The 17,232-nt window shown below is 34.4% G+C and overlaps 2 protein-coding genes across 2 annotated transcripts; both read left to right on the top strand.

Annotated features, from left to right (window-relative positions):
* Positions 1-1,563: 1,563 nt before the first annotated feature.
* Positions 1,564-2,858, top strand: LOC145628179 (F-box/LRR-repeat protein At2g42730-like). Its single transcript, XM_081680488.1, has 2 exons — positions 1,564-2,538; positions 2,679-2,858. The coding sequence occupies exons 1-2, from the start codon at positions 1,564-1,566 to the stop codon at positions 2,856-2,858; spliced, it is 1,155 nt and encodes a 384-aa protein (XP_081536614.1).
* A 5,993-nt stretch (positions 2,859-8,851) lies between these two features.
* Positions 8,852-16,967, top strand: LOC145627311 (F-box protein At4g09920-like). Its single transcript, XM_081679704.1, has 5 exons — positions 8,852-9,061; positions 10,029-12,674; positions 15,087-16,048; positions 16,170-16,340; positions 16,439-16,967. Exons 3-5 carry the CDS (start codon positions 15,107-15,109, stop codon positions 16,670-16,672), a joined length of 1,347 nt encoding a protein of 448 aa, XP_081535830.1. The 5' UTR covers positions 8,852-9,061; positions 10,029-12,674; positions 15,087-15,106; the 3' UTR covers positions 16,673-16,967.
* The last annotated feature ends 265 nt before the right edge of the window (positions 16,968-17,232 follow it).

Raw genomic sequence — 17,232 nt, forward strand, 5'->3', positions numbered from 1 at the left:
AGCAAACCCTACTTATTATATTCTGTGTATATATACCCCTAATATATGGAATAATATAGACAGATCAATTCTCTCTCAATCTCTCATCTTTCCCCCTTATTTCACAACAATATTTAAAATAAAATATTTATTCCAAATCTTTCTAAAAAAAAATTGGGCAATATATACCAAAAATAAATATTTTTAAATAATTAGTAACCTATTTAAAAATAAAAAATAAAAAATATTCCTTAGATTTTTTGCCTACTTTGTTTTAAGTTTTAATTGTGTATTCAAGCTATAATTAAAATTTCAAATATCAAATTAACATATTACATACTTTTATTATTTCTTGACTAATTTATGATTATACTCCGTAATATTTCTCAATCAATAATATATAACTATATATAAAGATCATCGTGCATGGCACGGGATCTAACATAGTTGGACCATAAACATAGGTTGAGGTTTGATCTAAGTCCTCCTATATTAGCCCTATAAAAAAATTACCCCATATCTATACAACACTCGCACAGTCCTAAAAAGAAAAAAAAAAATAAATAAATATAAATAAAATTGCACAGTCCTACTTATTTACTTACTCTCTCCATCTCTCATCCCTCGCACTCAATATCGGCGCATTTGTCAGGTAATATTCTTCTTCTCGCTTGTAATTCTTCTTCAGCTGTTGATGTTAATTATTAATGTTAATTGAAATTCTGCAATTCTTTGTTTGATTTTATTAGTGTTTATAAAATCTGGGTAAATTGATTCTTTAATTTTCGTTATGAGTTAATTACAAATTCGACTATTTTACTTGAAGACGTATTAGTGAAAGTTTGCAAATTTCATATGGAAACTACACTTTTAAACAAATCTAATACCTTTAAAAGTTCAATAATTTTTTTTTTTTTTTTTTCAATTCTAAATACACTGGAAATTACATTTATTTATTTATTTTATTTATGATGATTGACGACCCAAAATCAATTTTTGTAAGGTTTATTGTTTATTTGTAGCTCTAATTTGAGTTAGATTTTATAATCTGATGATTAAAAGAAAGATTCAAACTTTGCCTTTGAATTATATATGAATCGAAATCAGGTTTAAAGTTGCTGTACAAGTTTTTTTTTTTTATGACAATTTTGCATTTTTTGTACTCAGTGATAGAGTATAAAACATATTCCTGGGCTTCAACCATTAGCTTAAGCTTTTGGTTGAGTTGGTCAGGAATGGCTGTAACTTTGGAAGTGGGAATTAATTGGAATTTGATTAATATTAATGCAAATTTATACACATGATTTCGACGAATTAAGCATAAATTTGTAATTACAAAATTGGGTAATGAGTTTGTCATAAGTTATGTTTTGTTAATCATGCACACTTAGAATTCCTAATTAATCTTGTATTCATCTTTTCACATTGTAAAGTACCTTATTGTATTAGGGTTAAGTTCACCCTATCTAACATGCTGGCTTAATACTTTAATAGATGAGGCTTACCACCGTCTACTCCCAAATATTCTCTCTTGGTTTAATATTAACAATCATTAAGTAATTTCCATATCCGAGCAAGATCACCATGCCAAATAAAGAATTGAAACTCGCTCAAGGACAAGTTAGAGGAATCGATAGGATAAGTTGGCTTCCTGATGAAATTCTTTGGCGTATTCTGTCCCTTCTTCCGTCGAGTGATGAGGTTGTGAGAACTGGAGTTTTGTCAACTAAATGGAAGAATATTTGGGTTGAGGTTGGAAATCTAGATATAGATAATGGTTACTTTCGACGAATTAAGCATAAATTTGAGCAAGAGAAACAACAAATGGAGAAGAGTTTAGTAAATTATATAAATAAGATGGTAAATCGCTATGATTATCCTTGTATAGAAAGATTATGTCTATCTATATCGTCATCTGCCTCCTCAACCATCCTTAATAGATTGTTAGCTGAGCGAGATGTGAGGCACCTTGAGGTCTACTTTCATGAAAATCAAGTAGCATCATTACCTGAAAGCCTTTTCATATCGACAACATTAGTAGTATTGAAGTTGAAAACTGATTACCTTGAAACTCCAACTACAATCTGGCTTCCTAGTCTTAAGACCCTTCACCTTAACATCTCGAAATCTTTTATAACTCAGCATTTGGAGGATTTCTTACCTAGATGCCCTTCTCTTGAGGAGTTACTTATCAAAAGTCGTGCTGTGAAGAAGCATGTATCGCAGGATTTGGATCTACTTATTCAGATCCCCACACTAAAGAGATGTGGATTGGAATTTGTTGATAATGGAGATGTCACTAAAGGAGGATCTTACAAACCTCTTCACAGAGTTGCGATTAATGCTCCAAGACTTGAGTACCTTTGGGTAAGAGATTATCAGACAGGCCTTTATTCACTTTTTAGTACTGGTATATGTAAAATGGTTGAGGCGCATGTGGATTGGCAACCAACTTATAACAAAAAAAAATCATCAATACCTGATATTATGAATTTATACATGCTCTTAAATAGGCTCAAATTTGCCAAGGTGCTATCACTTTCCGGCCATACTATCCAGGTACGAACATTCACCATTAGACTGTCAAACACTTACTAATCAAAATTTTTCGTATATAGAGATTTGTGTTAATCAATACTCACACATTTTTTACGTGATAACTGATAATGTTGATGCTATGCTTACACTTTATATTGCAGTGGTTGAACTTGAGCTTTCACTTGAAAGGAAAACTAGAAACCTTCAAAAGGTTGATGAAATTAGAATTGAATGTTGCTGGTGATATTAATTGTGAATTCTTGGCAAAGTTCCTTTCGTACACACCTAATCTTGAGTACCTTATTCTCACAAACAAGGTTAGTAGTACATTGATTGAGTAAGATCGATCTATGACATCAAGAAATTAAACAACTTTTTCGTTCATCACATTCTTATTAGTACTTCCAATTTTTATTAGTACTTCCAATTTTTATTTCAGGTTTGTTCTGGTCTCTATGTTAATCCTAATGACAGAGGTCGTTGGACACCACCTGAAGGTGTCCCGATTTGTGTGTTATTTCATCTTAAGGAGATCATCGTCGAGGGACTTCATAAAGGTTATGAGGTTGAAGCTGTCAAATATCTGCTGCAACATTCAAGAGTTTTAAACAGGTTGACTATTAACTGTACTGATGTTGTGGAATTAGACGCGTTTAAGGATATATCGAGGGCTCCCAGGGGCTCGGTGACCAGCGAAATTATACTGCAAGCTTGCTATGATGATGAATAATAAGAACTTTTTCCTGTAAGAAAATGATAGATGATGTGGAATTATTCTAAGATGAAATTGGAAATATTAAGCATTAATCAACATTAACTATAATATTATATTGATATATACTCTTTTATTTCTCTTTAAAACGAAATGCAAGTTCATTATCCTAACTTTTTCATCATTTATTTGCCTATGGTTAAAGGCATTAAAGTTTGATCAGCAATTTTTAATTTATGCATGATATGTGTAGATTTGGCTAGTTCTATCCTATTCATAATTTCTTACTCAATATGCTGGTGTGTTGGTGAGTTGGTGTCATACTCATGATATGTATAGAGGCCTGTTTTGCTGCTTTGATTTACATTTTTTGTTCATTTTGGTAAAGCAGTCTTGTGTTATAATTCCTCCGATTTTATATAGTTGACGTGCTTGATTTAAACACATATATTAAGGAGAGGAGAGAGAGTGAGAGAGAATGAAAAAGCAAGTGAGGTAACTTGTAAATGACGTGCTTGATTTAAGCACATATATTAAGGAGAGGAGAGAGAGTGAGAGAGAATGAAAAAGCAAGTGAGGTAACTTGTAGCCCCACTTTCCTTTTCCGGCCGTTTTTAAATACTTGCTCTATTTCCCTATTTGGAAAGCTTTGACAATATTTAATTAATTCCTCTCACTTAATGGACCCAACAATATTAATTTCATATTCTCTCTCCTTCAATTCTCTCCACTACTTTTGGTTTTTTACAATTTTTTATTCTTCCACCAACCCCATTACCTCCATATTTTATTACTTTATCCAATTTCTCCAAAAACTCCGCGCATAGAGAAATGGAGCAAGTATTTAAAAACGGAGGGAGTACGTGTCAACTAAAAAAAAACAGAGGTAGTACTTCGTATATATGGTGATGTGTCTATTTTATATAGTGTTTTACCCCCGTCCCTTGGTCGTAATTAGTAGTGTTTTTGGCTCTTTAGAGCCATTTTTATTACTAATTGGTGTTTAATTTTCTAGTGTTTTCGTAGATTTGGTTGACTTTTACAGGGATTTGCACTTTTGGAGCATTTTCCCAATATATTATGGAGCAAGTACGAGCATTGGAGAAGCACGACCAGTTTTTATAGCCCAGGGCCGGTTAGAGCCATCGAACCGGTGATTAAGGGCTCGATATATCTGATACCGAGACATTTGGACCGAGTATTCAAGACCCAAAGAGGAAATCCAGATTGGCCCGAAGAATTGGAGCCCAATCGTAGTCCAAACAGTGGCCCAAGAGAGCCGCCCGGCCAAAGAGGCTGGCGCCCGGAGGCGCGCCCGACCGGGCGAGGGAAGCAAAGGTCGGCGCCCGAAGACGTGCCCGGCCGGGCGCGAGAAACGTACCTGATGAGCAAAAAGGCGCGCCCGATCGGGCGGTGCCTCGCCCGATCGGGCGAGTGTTATTGTTAGGAGACGATTAGCATCGTTTAAGTTTGTTTTAGTTTAGGATTCTTAGGGAATATAAATACTTCTCCGTAAAACGAATTTAGTACCTTTCTTTACTCTCTTCCTTACTTTCTTAATTCTTTCTTAGATTTTCTCTCCCTACTTAGCTTTTAGATTAGTTTTCTCTCTCTTATACTTTGTTCTTAATTTGATTCTTAATTCCAGATTTCTTTTGGTAACGATTTCTCTTCTCATAATCTTAGTTGTTTATTTTATTCCTTTGATCATGTCTTGTTTTATTGCTTTGATTAGTTTAGTTTTTATTATGTGTGAGTAGTTTTATTTCTAGGGTTTATGGGGATCCATAAATAATATAAAGGGGTAATTTATTGTTGTTAATTGTCAATGCTAGATTAATTTCCTATTGATTGAATTAATGCTTTGTGACTAGATTTGCGCAGATCTTTTATGCATGAGTTTAACAATATTGATTCGAGATTCGACAGATGAGAATTGATGTTTAGGTCTAGTTTCAATAGGTAGGTTAATTTATAAATGGTTAAGTCGAGATTCGAAAGATGAGATTTAATACCGGTAAATTAATTGTGTGGTTGTAATACGTAGCGAAAGCCCTTTATGAGCTGATTAATGTATGCATTGATGAATGATTATTATATTCTACCCTGGAATATTATTTATTGGTAAACCTATGCCTTAGATTCTTTTATATATTATTTTCTCCTTACTCTTAATCTTCGTAGTTTAGTTTCATATTCAAATTCACATATTGGTTACTTTATAATTTAGATTACTTTAATTGATTAGGAATAGAAAGACTCGTTTCTCTGTGGATTTGACCCTACTTCCCTATCTACATTAGTTAGAGGATTTAGGAGTTACTTTTGATTACCGCCTGATCGGGCGCGCCTTTTTGCTCATCAGGTACGTTTCTCGCGCCCGGCCGGGCGCGTCTTCGAGTGCCGACCTTTGCTTCCCTCGCCTGGTCGGGCGCGCCTCCGGGCGCCAGCCTCTTTGGCCGGGCGACTCTCTTGGGCCACTGTTTGGACTACAATTGGGCTCCAATTCTTCGGGCCAATCTGGGTTTCCTCTTCTGGTCTTGAATACTCGGTCCAAATGCCTCGGTATAAGATATACCGAGCCCTTAATCACCGGTTTGATGGCTCTAACCGGCCCTGCTGGGCTATAAAAACTGGTCGTGCTTCTCCAATGCTCGTACTTACTCCATAATATATCGGGAAAATGCTCCAAAAGTGCAAATCCCTGCAAAAGTCAACCAAATCTACGAAAACACTAGAAAACACCAATTAGTAATAAAAGTGGCTCTAAAGAGCCAAAAACATTACTAATTACGACCAAGAGACGGGGGTAAAACACTATATAAAATAGACACATCATATGTCACTAGTACATCAAGTGGAGATAGCTATACACTAGAGTGTAGGGTGAACCAAAGGATATGATTTGCATTCTTCCACTTTTTTAATGTTAGGATTAAGATATGATTTAATAAAGTCAAAATTGAAAAGAATTATTCTATCTTTGGTCTTTTAGCACATCTTTTCAAAATAATTTAACCTTTGCAAATTCCACAAGGCAGAAATAATCCCACCTTTGTACCCTGGTTCTTTTTCATTTATTGACCGGTTGATTGAATTGTTAACCTTTTTAAAAATTAATTTGACAAGTGTCACAATTTTAATTGAGTTTTATATATAATTTTTCTTAAAATTAAAGAATAAACAAAAAAATAACACTTCTTCTTTCTTCCCTTGTCAGAGTTGCCCCACTCACCAGCCGGACACGGCCACTCACCGGAATGGCTGGACCCAACCACTTGTCAGAACAGCTAGACTCAACCACCGTCTTCCCTGATTCCCTCTTCTTCCCGTGGCAACAATAACAAGTCCACAACTATCATAACCACCACCGCAACAAACACAAAGCCAAAACGTTGGACTCACTGAGTCCAACTCTCTCCCCTTCATTGGCAGACTTTGATTCACAAGAATCACAAGCAAAAATCCATTTCATCATACCCCACAAATTTTAGCATCTTACTCTCTCCCGTTGGACAATCAACCCACCGCCGGCCAACAATAATCCTGACAGCCACAACCTCCAATTCACAATACCATCCACGCACAAATTAGCCCAACAACAATCCCGATATCCCATAATTCGCAATACAACCCACAAATCAGCAAAATCGGGTGGTTTTCGTGGGTTGTCGACTTGTCACTGCCATTCCTAGACATCGGCTGACTTCCCTCTCCTTCCAATTTAGGCGGGTTTTCGGGTTGGGGGTTAGGTCGTGGTTTCGGGTGTGAACATGGCAGGCCCTTTGGGTTTCAGAGGTGGGGGTGAGGGGTGGTACCCATGGTGGTGATGGAGGGTTTGGACATGACATGGCATGGCATGCCCTTAGGGCTAGTTTAGTTTAGAGGTTGGGGGGGGGGGGGGGGGATGAGGAGTGGTACCCATGGTGGTGGTGGAGGAGTTCCCATAAAAGAAGGTGATTAGGTGGGAAGAGATAAATTAAAGAAAAAAAACAAAAAGTTTACCTGTTGAAACAGTTATAGGTAAAAAGGCTCATTTTGAGAATATTGCCGGCTGTTTGGTGAAGGGGATAGAAGGTAGAGATAAGGATTTCTTATCTCTCCTTACTTTTGTCCCATGTTTGTTTACAAGGAATTGAATTTTTCAGTAGGATGGGATAGGGATTAAATTGCTTCTTATCCCTTGAATCTTGTAATTGGGGGGAGCAGGTATAAAGAATGAGGATTAATCCTTCTCGTATCTAATTACCATTCTACCCATCATCTTCAACCTTAGACAACTCCATCAAGTAGTGCCACCACGCAGAGCAACAACCACCACCACCACCACAACAGTGGTTAACAAAGGCAGCAACTAACGAGTGACACCCCCCACAAATCACGAAGGAAACATAAAAAAAACCTATAATCGATGATAATTTGATGATGGAGTATTAATTTGTTAGTAATTTGTGAAATTAAAATGGGAAAAATGAAAGAGTTAGGGGGAAGATGGAAGGAAACTATGCTAAAAAAAATGGAGTTTTGGAGGAATGGTGTGGGTTCTTTTGGAGAGAGAACGTTTGGTTGATGATTGTAAAAGGGCAAATAGTAAATATGTTATTTTTCTATATCAATTCCCTACCTTTATCCTCTTTCTATATCCAATCAACCAAACAAGGGATAGAGATAAAATAAATTTAATCCCACTTATTTAGTCCCACCTCTATCCTCCTTTTTTTATCCCTCTTTATTCTATCCTTCATACCAAACGCCTCGGGTACAAAGGTGAGATTATTTATGTAATGCGCAACTGTGGGATTATTTTGAAAAGATGTGCCAAATGTGAGATTACTCTTTTTCAATTTTTCCTTTAATAAATACAGTAATATCCTTATAATTAATTATATGGTAGTATATGCATGTTTTAAAAAGATTGGTTTGAACTATAATTTTAGGTATCAAAATTGATAAGGACTAGGTTGAACCGATTGAAATTACCGACATAAAAATGACTGAAATTAATAGAATCAAATTAACCTAAACTTAATAATTGAACTGAAATAGAATAATAAATGAAGGTTATGTTTATTTCACTAGATAATATTTTTTTGATATGATCTAATTTCAGAAACAAATTTAACTTTATATATACACTAATAAAGTAAAATATTATTACTCTGTAAATAAAAATACACATTCTCCAATAGCTATATGCATAAAAATACACATTCTCCAATTTTTTAATTTTTACAAAAGCCCGTCTTTGGTGTAGCTGGTCAGACCGTGTAACCACTTATTAAAAAAACAAGATAACCTCAATAACACTGATTAAGTAATTCTTGTACTCCGTAATATTAATTGAGTAACCCCTATAACACTGACCGGTAACACCTCTTAGGACCTGTTTTCATTGACTGAATTCAGTTGAACTGAACTGAACTGAGCTGAACTGAACGGAACTGAAATGAATATTTTATAATAGTAGGAAATTAGGAGCTGAGCTGAGCTGAACTGAACTGAACTGAATTTCAGTGTATGAGAACAAACCCTTACACTGACTGATATGACACTAACGGAGTACTTTGTAATGAACATGAGTACATGATTTAAGTCAATAAAACAATCAGGGCCCAGCTTAACTAACAATCCGGCCATAAACAAAAATTGTATACTTTGTACTCGTACTTCGTATACTACATTACCATTTACCACTACATTGTTACATGATCATTTTTAGCGAGAGAAAGATATTTGAAACCCAAATTTTGATCGAATTAAACCAAAAATTTGCGAAAATAGCGGCGAAAATGGAAATGATAATGGATTTCATCATCTTCTTCAATTTCTCTGGTATTTTTCTGAAATCATTCTTCATTTTTGTAAATTATTTTTGCCCAATTTAGAATTTTTTTTGTTCTTTTTAGTTCTGAAGATAGTATATTGGGCTAATTTTTGTTTCCACCATTGTAAAAGGACAGATGATAATTGATTAAACTCCACTTACGAAACCCTAATTGAAAATCTTTCAGTTTCACTGTAATAATTGTTGTAATCTGGGCAATGTGGAATTTTAATGGGTATCTGAAACTGCTAAATTGAGCCTTAGATTATGTCGAAATTGTTGAGGAGAAGACTCCAATTTACTTGGTTTGAAATTAGGCTGATTATTTCTTTGAGAGTGATGTTAGTAGCATTATTAGTAATAATTTTAATCATAAAATAAAATTAAAAAACTAGGAGTCTGACTTGATGAAAATTTAGTGGTTGAAGTTAGAGTTGAGAAAAGGGTTCACAATGAATTTAACTAAGAGTGATGAACTAAAGTTTCGGATTTTGGGAAATTATATTTTAGGGGAGGGGGCATAATAGACTTGATTAAGTGTTGCATAATGCACATTTCCGAAATTTAAACAATCATTGCACTAACTCGTTCTGTTCTTTGGATTATGTTGCTACGATAGATAAGAAGATTAATTGTTTCTTACAGTTAAAAAGAATGAACTTATTTTCACTTAATGATTAGGGGTTAAAGGTATCTGAATAGGTTTATAATCAATGATATGCAACTAAATGTTTGTGATGACTCACGTGATTGTTGGCGTATATCATGTATGTATTCTAGTTATAGTTTCCATTTGCAGCTTGGTTTCATCGAATGAAATTCAATAGTATTGAGCATCCATGTCAAGCCTTTTTAGTTTATTCATATTGTACCTCTGTCAAATGAGAAACAAAGTTGTTAAAATTTTGTTGATGCTGAACTTTAATTAAGTTGCATTAACTATTGTTATTCATCATTGTGTAATTTTTTATTCAGGGACTTTAAATGGTATGCTTATGTGGTCCTGTTTTGGTGGAATCAAATCTTTAATAATGTGTATGCACGGAAGTTTCCAGAGTTTATTTCACGACTGGCATCTTGGTCACTTGGCTGTTAGTGTTTATGAGGGAAAGAACTAAAGATTTCATCATGAGCAACTGTTTGACAATATATTTACATGGAGATGAAGTTGCTAAACCATTGGTGGCCTGTTGTATAGTGCTATAGTGATTGAAGATAGATATAGTGATCTGCAGGATAAGCTGTTTGGTAAAGATTCAGAAGCGCATTGATCAAAGTTGCCAAATTCTTTAAGACAAAGTATTCAATATTTTGGGCAATTGAAAGATTTAGATGGGTAACACAACTTTCACAATGATCATAAATCTATTACCAAAAGTCAAACTTTATAATTTACTACAACTCTTTATAATGTACCGATTCATTCATCACCCTCAGCTGCTTTTCTTCTACGACTCTTCAAAAACTTGACAGTTGGAAAGCAGGTTCTTATTGTAATTCTCAGTTTCTCATCTAGGCACATTACTTGCTTAAGCCTTATGAAGCAAACAAGAGAAGGGTCGATATGAGAAGTGCTTGATACTTTAAATACAATGAGGGTATTAGCCTTCCAAGGCGGATTTTTCAAATACCTCTGAAACAAACATATTCAAGCTGAGTTTGAGCTTCTGGATAGTATGGTGTATGGCCACATGCAACCATTTATGAGTAGCACTATAATGATACTCATATATGACATGAAGCTTTTGAACATGAGACATGTTATTAATAAGGTGCATTACTTTCTTACTCTGTCCTTAAAATTTTGAAAGCGATCTTTGATTTTCAATTTCCGTTTATGCTTGATGATGTGTAACAAAAAACAAGGAAGCCTTCATCTGATTAAAAACTGTGGGATGTTGTAACATATTTTGTTGGGAGAAGCAATCAGGTATGATAGAGGATTGAATAAGCTTGTGGATATTCGTTTTATCTTTTCAATGCTTTTTTAAGTGATGGAAATAGGTATAATAGAGGATTAAATAAGCTTGTGGATATTCCTTTTATCTTTTGTATGCTTTCCTTACCTTAAGTGATGAAAACAGTTCTGCTTTGGCTGTCTGCATGATTGATATTAGCCAACATAAATGCATGAATTTGCTCCATCTATTAGTAATACATAGTCCATAATCAATTTCTACTGCAACACTTGGGCAAGTGTGTTTTCAGTGAGGCCTTTTGGTTTTCATAGAGTTCATCGCTTTAACAGCTTGGTGACTCTGAATGACAAATATTCATTGATATTGTTTCTTCATCTCTGTGGTGATGGGAGTTTGGTCTCTCTGAGAGCATGGCTTATGCTTTTCTGAAGGATCATTTACTAAAAGAAGTTCTAGATTTGAATCTTTTCAAATGTCAGCTAAGCCTCATTTTATCCTCCATATTTGGTAGGTTTTCAATGACACTTCAGTGATGATCATACCTAGCACATAAATGCACATTGCATACATTTATGGAGATTTGAGTGTTGATGGTCTTACCTAGCACATAAGTACGCATTGCATGTGTCGTACTACCTATTTTACCTTGTTGCAGACTCACATTCCTCTCTTCCCCTTTTGAATCATGTAATAGGTTTGAGGTGGTTGCTTAACTGAAAATCCGACATCATGGCTTCAAGTGACTTACACTTCATGCTCCAAGATGTTCTGCTATGTCTTTTCTTAATTTCAATTAGGAATTACATTCTTAAAAACATACAGCCAGGAATGGAATTGTGAGATATGTTATTTTATGAAATTATTATTGCTTCTTAGGTTTCAATAGGTTGTAAGGATATGTAATTGTTGTCTAATTTTAGGATAATCCATTTGAGTAGGTATCTTTTACTACAGTAGCGGATTATGCAAAGTTTGATAAAATGATTGGTTCCGAACTGTTTTGTACGGAGCATAATACTGTCAGAATTGCCTTTGCTGATTAAATCTTTATTTATAATGGTATCATTATTTCTAACATTCTGCAAATTGTATATCCTCACTCTATTGGGATATTTTGAGTAACTGCTTATATAATTTTGCGAATAGATGTTTTGATTTTAAATTAAATATGAAACTTGCTTCCATAGTATGTCTTACATAGTGATCTCTCCTTCGTTCCTCTTCTGAAGTATATATTTGATAGTTTTGGATATTTTGGTGTGATTGTATTATCATAGAATATCGAAAAGGTATAAGTTGCATTATCTCTATAATCAAAGTTGTGTTTCCAACCACTCATTTTCGGTTTGTTTTCAAAAATGGGTTTGTATCGTCGACGTAAAATATTGCTTTCATGCTTAAAAGCTGAGCTTATTTATGTGTATGCCTTTGCTGTTTGCTCATTGACGTTTTCACAATTCGTCTCCTCTTGTGGTGTGATTAGTAAGATTGGTGCGGTGGACTTCTTGAGAAACTGCTATTGAGTGGAGGAAACTTACAATTTCCTCCTTCATAAGCAGTGCAACACTACAACCTTTTTGGGTATCGCTTAAAAATATCCAATGCCCCAAAGCTATTGTGAAGTTATGATGTCTTCAACCTCTAGATGATTTTCGTCATTTTGCAGATGGATTGGAATTCATATTACTGGAGAAAAGATCGAGTAAGTCATGTTCTTTTATAAATTCAGTCTATAAATTATTGGACATGTGAATCTTCAACAAAAAAAAAAAAAAAAAACCTGTTAATGGCGCTACTCTATTGTGTTTTTGATGGTTTTGTTATTTACCCCTTTATTGCCCATTACAATACGCCTTTTAAAAACTTTGATTGGCTTTCATTACTTTATCATAGTTTTTCACTCATTTATGTTGCATTTTGTGGGTCAAAGTTTGTGGCTTAGTCATAGGTCTTAAAGGATTATCATTCTTAGAGATTGAATTGCTTGATGCAGTTGTTTGCATTCTCTTAATTGAATTTCACTTTGAAGCTGCTATTTTGCAAATAGCGTTTTCAGTTTAACTGATGCTGAGTGTTTTTTTTTTTTAAAAAGATATTTGGCCCTTGCTTTGGCTCATTTAGTTGAATCAACCTGAACATGATTAGTTAAATATATTATCTGGCATTTTCATCCTTTATCCCTCTTCCCCCACCCCCACCTTTTTTTGAGTGAAAATGCAACAAGCTAGAGGCCAGAATAGTTCTTTTTTGATTCACGTAATTGCAAGTAGAAAAGCAATCCCGAATCTTTATGAATACGCTGTATCCTGATTTCACTGGAATGCTGGAGAAATTCCAATGCAGACTGAAGATTATGTCACTTTGATTGGATGGTGGCGTAGAATAGAAAGTGTGCAGTGAGGGATCCTTGTATGTAGCCATTTAATTAAGACTTGGCCCTGGTTAATCATGTTGTCCTATAAAATGGGTTTTCTTTGTGTTAGCTCACTGGATAATTCATTTGCTGCGGTTGAGAACTTTGTTATATATGATTCCCTGTGCAGATAATTTTTAATTTAAAGCTGTACCATCCATGCCAAATGCTGTTCCATCTTTTAAATTTGTATCAAAGTGTTGTGTCTCAAATTCCATGGATGGCAATGGATCACCCTCCCCTCTCCCCCACTAATGGCTCTATGCTTATAAGGATTTAAGAGACAAGAGGAAGTCTACGCAATTGGTCAAATAATACGTGTTTCTTTTCTTTTTTTTTTTTTCAAATGCTGTAAAACTTGTGGAATTTTAGATATTTTCCCCTCTTGTTCATTTTAAATAACAGTTTTATAATCAATAGGAAGTATAATATAGCTTCCTCCGTTTATTTTTTTTTTTTTTTTTTATTTTTTTTATTTTTTAACTTCCAACATTTCTGAAGTGGATGGTATGCATACTCCACTCCAATTTCACATTGCGATTTTAACTCGAAGAAAAACATAGTTTTATGGGATCTTTTTAGATTTGTCTCTCTGTGTACTTTATTAAAAATTTACAAATGTATAATTAAAGATATTAACCGTTGAAGTTGTTTGATTGAAACTTGAAAAACAAAAATGTTGCAAGTAAAAAAAAACAGAGGAAATTGTTTTTCATTTCTCTAAAAGGGATACTAAGAAGTAAAAAATATCCAACATATATGGAAATATATGGATTTTGCTCCGCATATGGAAAAAATCATATTCATTAATGGTAGGAAATCAGTTCTTACTTTGCTTGTTTTGGTCCAATTTCTAGTGTGTGAATTAGATATAATCTCATGAAACTTTTACTTAGTCTTGTATAAATCACAAATCTAAGTTGATAGAATGAGATTCCAGCTCTCACATATTGATGAAAACTTCTACTTTCCATCACTATGAAGATTAATATAGGTACTTATTTTAATTTATTCATACTAATTTTCATAGACAATATGTTCATTTATTTATTTTTTGTCTTTAGATTTTTGTGGACTTTGTAAATAATTCCTTTGTTTCTTCATTTTTGGCTGTGCTTGCATTTTGTTATTCAGATCTGATGGCAGTGAAGCAAGGTCTTTTTTTTGTTTTTTTTTTTGCCTGCTTGTTATATTTATTTATTTATTTAATTTAATTTTTATCTTCTTTTAATTAATTTATTTTTATCATTCTGGGGAGGGTTTGGAATGGGTAGGCATTGAGGTTTAATGAGCAGTATGGATTTTGTGATTGCACTGAAATTCTGATCATTCAGAAACATATGTTGTAGACAGCAAGGCAGAGAAACCTTTTCTTTCATATTCACCAAACTTTAATGTAGAGATGAACTAAAGCCCTGGTTAAATGGCTATATCATCTTGCCAAAGGTTAACTCTCTCTTCTGCTTGGTAATGAATAATTAATTCTGCCAAATGGATCCCTAAAACCATGAGTTACTGTTGGATTTTATGCTTATAGATATAAGTTTTTAACTCCCCCTCCCTCCCCCAATTTTTTTTCTTTGTAATTTATCAATTGAATGATCTGTATATATATTTTTTCTGGATCCATAGTACTATATACTATGCTAGCATTAAATTGAGGAGCTTTAATTCATGGTATTTTTCTTTCTGTTGCCTTAGAAGTGAGAGAAGCAGATCTGATGGATAACGGCTCTAAAGAAGCTGTAGATAGGATCAGTGGGTTGCCTAATGACATCCTTTATCACATCCTATCATTTCTCCCAACTAAATATGCTGTAGCAACCAGTGTTTTGTCAACTAGATGGAAATACGTGTGGTCTTCTGTTCCCGTGCTTGACATTGATGCTAGCCTTCATCGAGACTTTTTCTCTTTCCTCAACATGTATGGAAGTAAGGATTCAGAGATCTCCTTCAAGAGATTTGTAAATAGAGTATTGCTTCTTAATGATACTCCTCATATCCAAAAGTTCCGTCTCATTTATGAGTGTCATTATACTGTTGCTCCGATTCTTACATGGTTGAATGTAGCCATTTCTCGTGATATTCTAGAGCTCGAACTTGACTTTTACCTGTCTGTTCCAAAAGAACTTATCAAGTATCCTAGGAACTTTTTCATGTCCAACTCACTTGTTGTATTGAAATTATCTCGCATGCCTCTTATTGTCCCTTCTGTGGTATGCTTCCCTATGCTTAAGGTTCTTGAAATTAGGAGGGTTTTGTACCTAGATGACAAGTGTACTCAAAACTTGCTTTTGGGTTGTCAAGTTCTTGAAGAGTTGGTAATAGAAGAAATCATAAGGGAGAGGCCAAGGGTGATAGATATTTCCATACCTACATTGAAAAAATTTTCTTTTAGTTATAAATTTGTGACTGACATATCAGTAGACTGCCCCTATAAATTTGTCATCAATACCCCAAATCTTCAGTACTTCCATGTCAAAGGTCGTATATCAGATGATTTTGAGGTGAAGAGTTTGGCATCTTTGACTGATGTGCATCTGGATCTCCGCGAAACTGCTGTTGCTGCTGAAAACTACAATGATTGTTATCAGCGTATCTGTAATTTCTTCAAAGGGTTAGCAAATGCCAAGCTTCTTACTTTGTCTATTGATGTTGTTGAGGTATGTTATCTTATTTGTATGCATTATATTAATGTTTCACTCACTACTTATTGATAGTGATCACACAAGTATTAATGTGGTTTGATATGATACTTAACACTGTCATTTTTCTCTTGGATAGTTGTTATGCACAGCGACTGCTTATCCAAATTTGCCAAGGTTTTACAACATGAATACGTTGGCATTAGGCATTGGTTTAGATCTTGATTTTGGCTGGAATCGGCTTGTGAGTGTTGTGACGGAGTTTATTAAATGCTCCCCTGATTTAGATGCTCTTACCCTATATAATAAGGTTAGCCCAGAAATCTGTTTTATGGAATGTATGGTAGCTACTTACTCCAGGGTTTCCCTGAAAAGAATATGACTTAGTTATAATGTTTTTACTTGCAGCCAGGAATTTTAAGGGATGTAGAAGAAATGCGCAGGAATCCTCCTGAGGCTGCGCCTGAATATCTGCAATCTCATCTGAAGGGTATTCTCATTCAGGAGCTTTATTCTAACTTCCTGCCTGAAGATGTGGAATATCTGGTGCAGGATGTGAATGTTCTAAAGAGGCTGAAAATAAATTGTCAGTGTTCATTCATGCTCAAATGCCAGCTTAAATATACTGCACCCGTCGAATAAGATTAGCTTTTTGGCTTGAAGACCTTTTGATGAGAAACTTGCATTTTATGTTGTTTCTTTTGCTGTAATTTGGAGTAATTTAAGTTTGCTGATATGAATTAGCTCATTCACCCTGGTTGTAAGGTGTGAATGTTGATGGAGTTCCTTAAAGTATGATGTGGAACCTTTTTTTTTTTTTTTTGGATAGGCATGATGCAGAACTTCTTTCTGTAGAAGATATTGTTCCTGATTTAAGATATTTTGCATTAATATGAAGGATAAAAATACATTGAGATAATTTTTCTTATGTGTTAACTAATATATCACATTTCTCTCAAAAAAAAAAAAAAAAACCTAATATATCACATGTGCAGTCGCACAGTTTAAAAGTCTGAATACTTGGTCTACAGTAATTTGAAATCTAAATAGTTTTAAAATGAAAGACATCTTCATGTATTTTGTTGTAGAGATATGAACTGTTTTGGATTATTCTATTTTGGGGTGTGGCCTGTGGGGGTCGGGAGTTCTAGTCTCCTAGCTAGCAACTGCTGCAGCGATATGGGGGTTAGTTTTTGAGGTGT

The sequence above is a fragment of the Chenopodium album genome, chromosome 4 (assembly GCF_948465745.1).
Source record: "Chenopodium album chromosome 4, dcCheAlbu1.1, whole genome shotgun sequence".
Classification (NCBI taxonomy): Eukaryota; Viridiplantae; Streptophyta; class Magnoliopsida; order Caryophyllales; family Amaranthaceae; genus Chenopodium; species Chenopodium album.

Bases quoted from the DNA above. Each gene is read 5' to 3' on its own strand.
- LOC145628179 (XM_081680488.1), top strand. From the start codon at position 1,564: ATGCCAAATAAAGAATTGAAACTCGCTCAAGGACAAGTTAGAGGAATC. The intron at 2,539-2,678 runs GTACGAACATTC...TTTATATTGCAG, and splicing joins TTTCCGGCCATACTATCCAG to TGGTTGAACTTGAGCTTTCA.
- LOC145627311 (XM_081679704.1), top strand. From the start codon at position 15,107: ATGGATAACGGCTCTAAAGAAGCTGTAGATAGGATCAGTGGGTTGCCT. The intron at 16,049-16,169 runs GTATGTTATCTT...TCTCTTGGATAG, and splicing joins TGTCTATTGATGTTGTTGAG to TTGTTATGCACAGCGACTGC. The intron at 16,341-16,438 runs GTTAGCCCAGAA...TTTTACTTGCAG, and splicing joins CTCTTACCCTATATAATAAG to CCAGGAATTTTAAGGGATGT.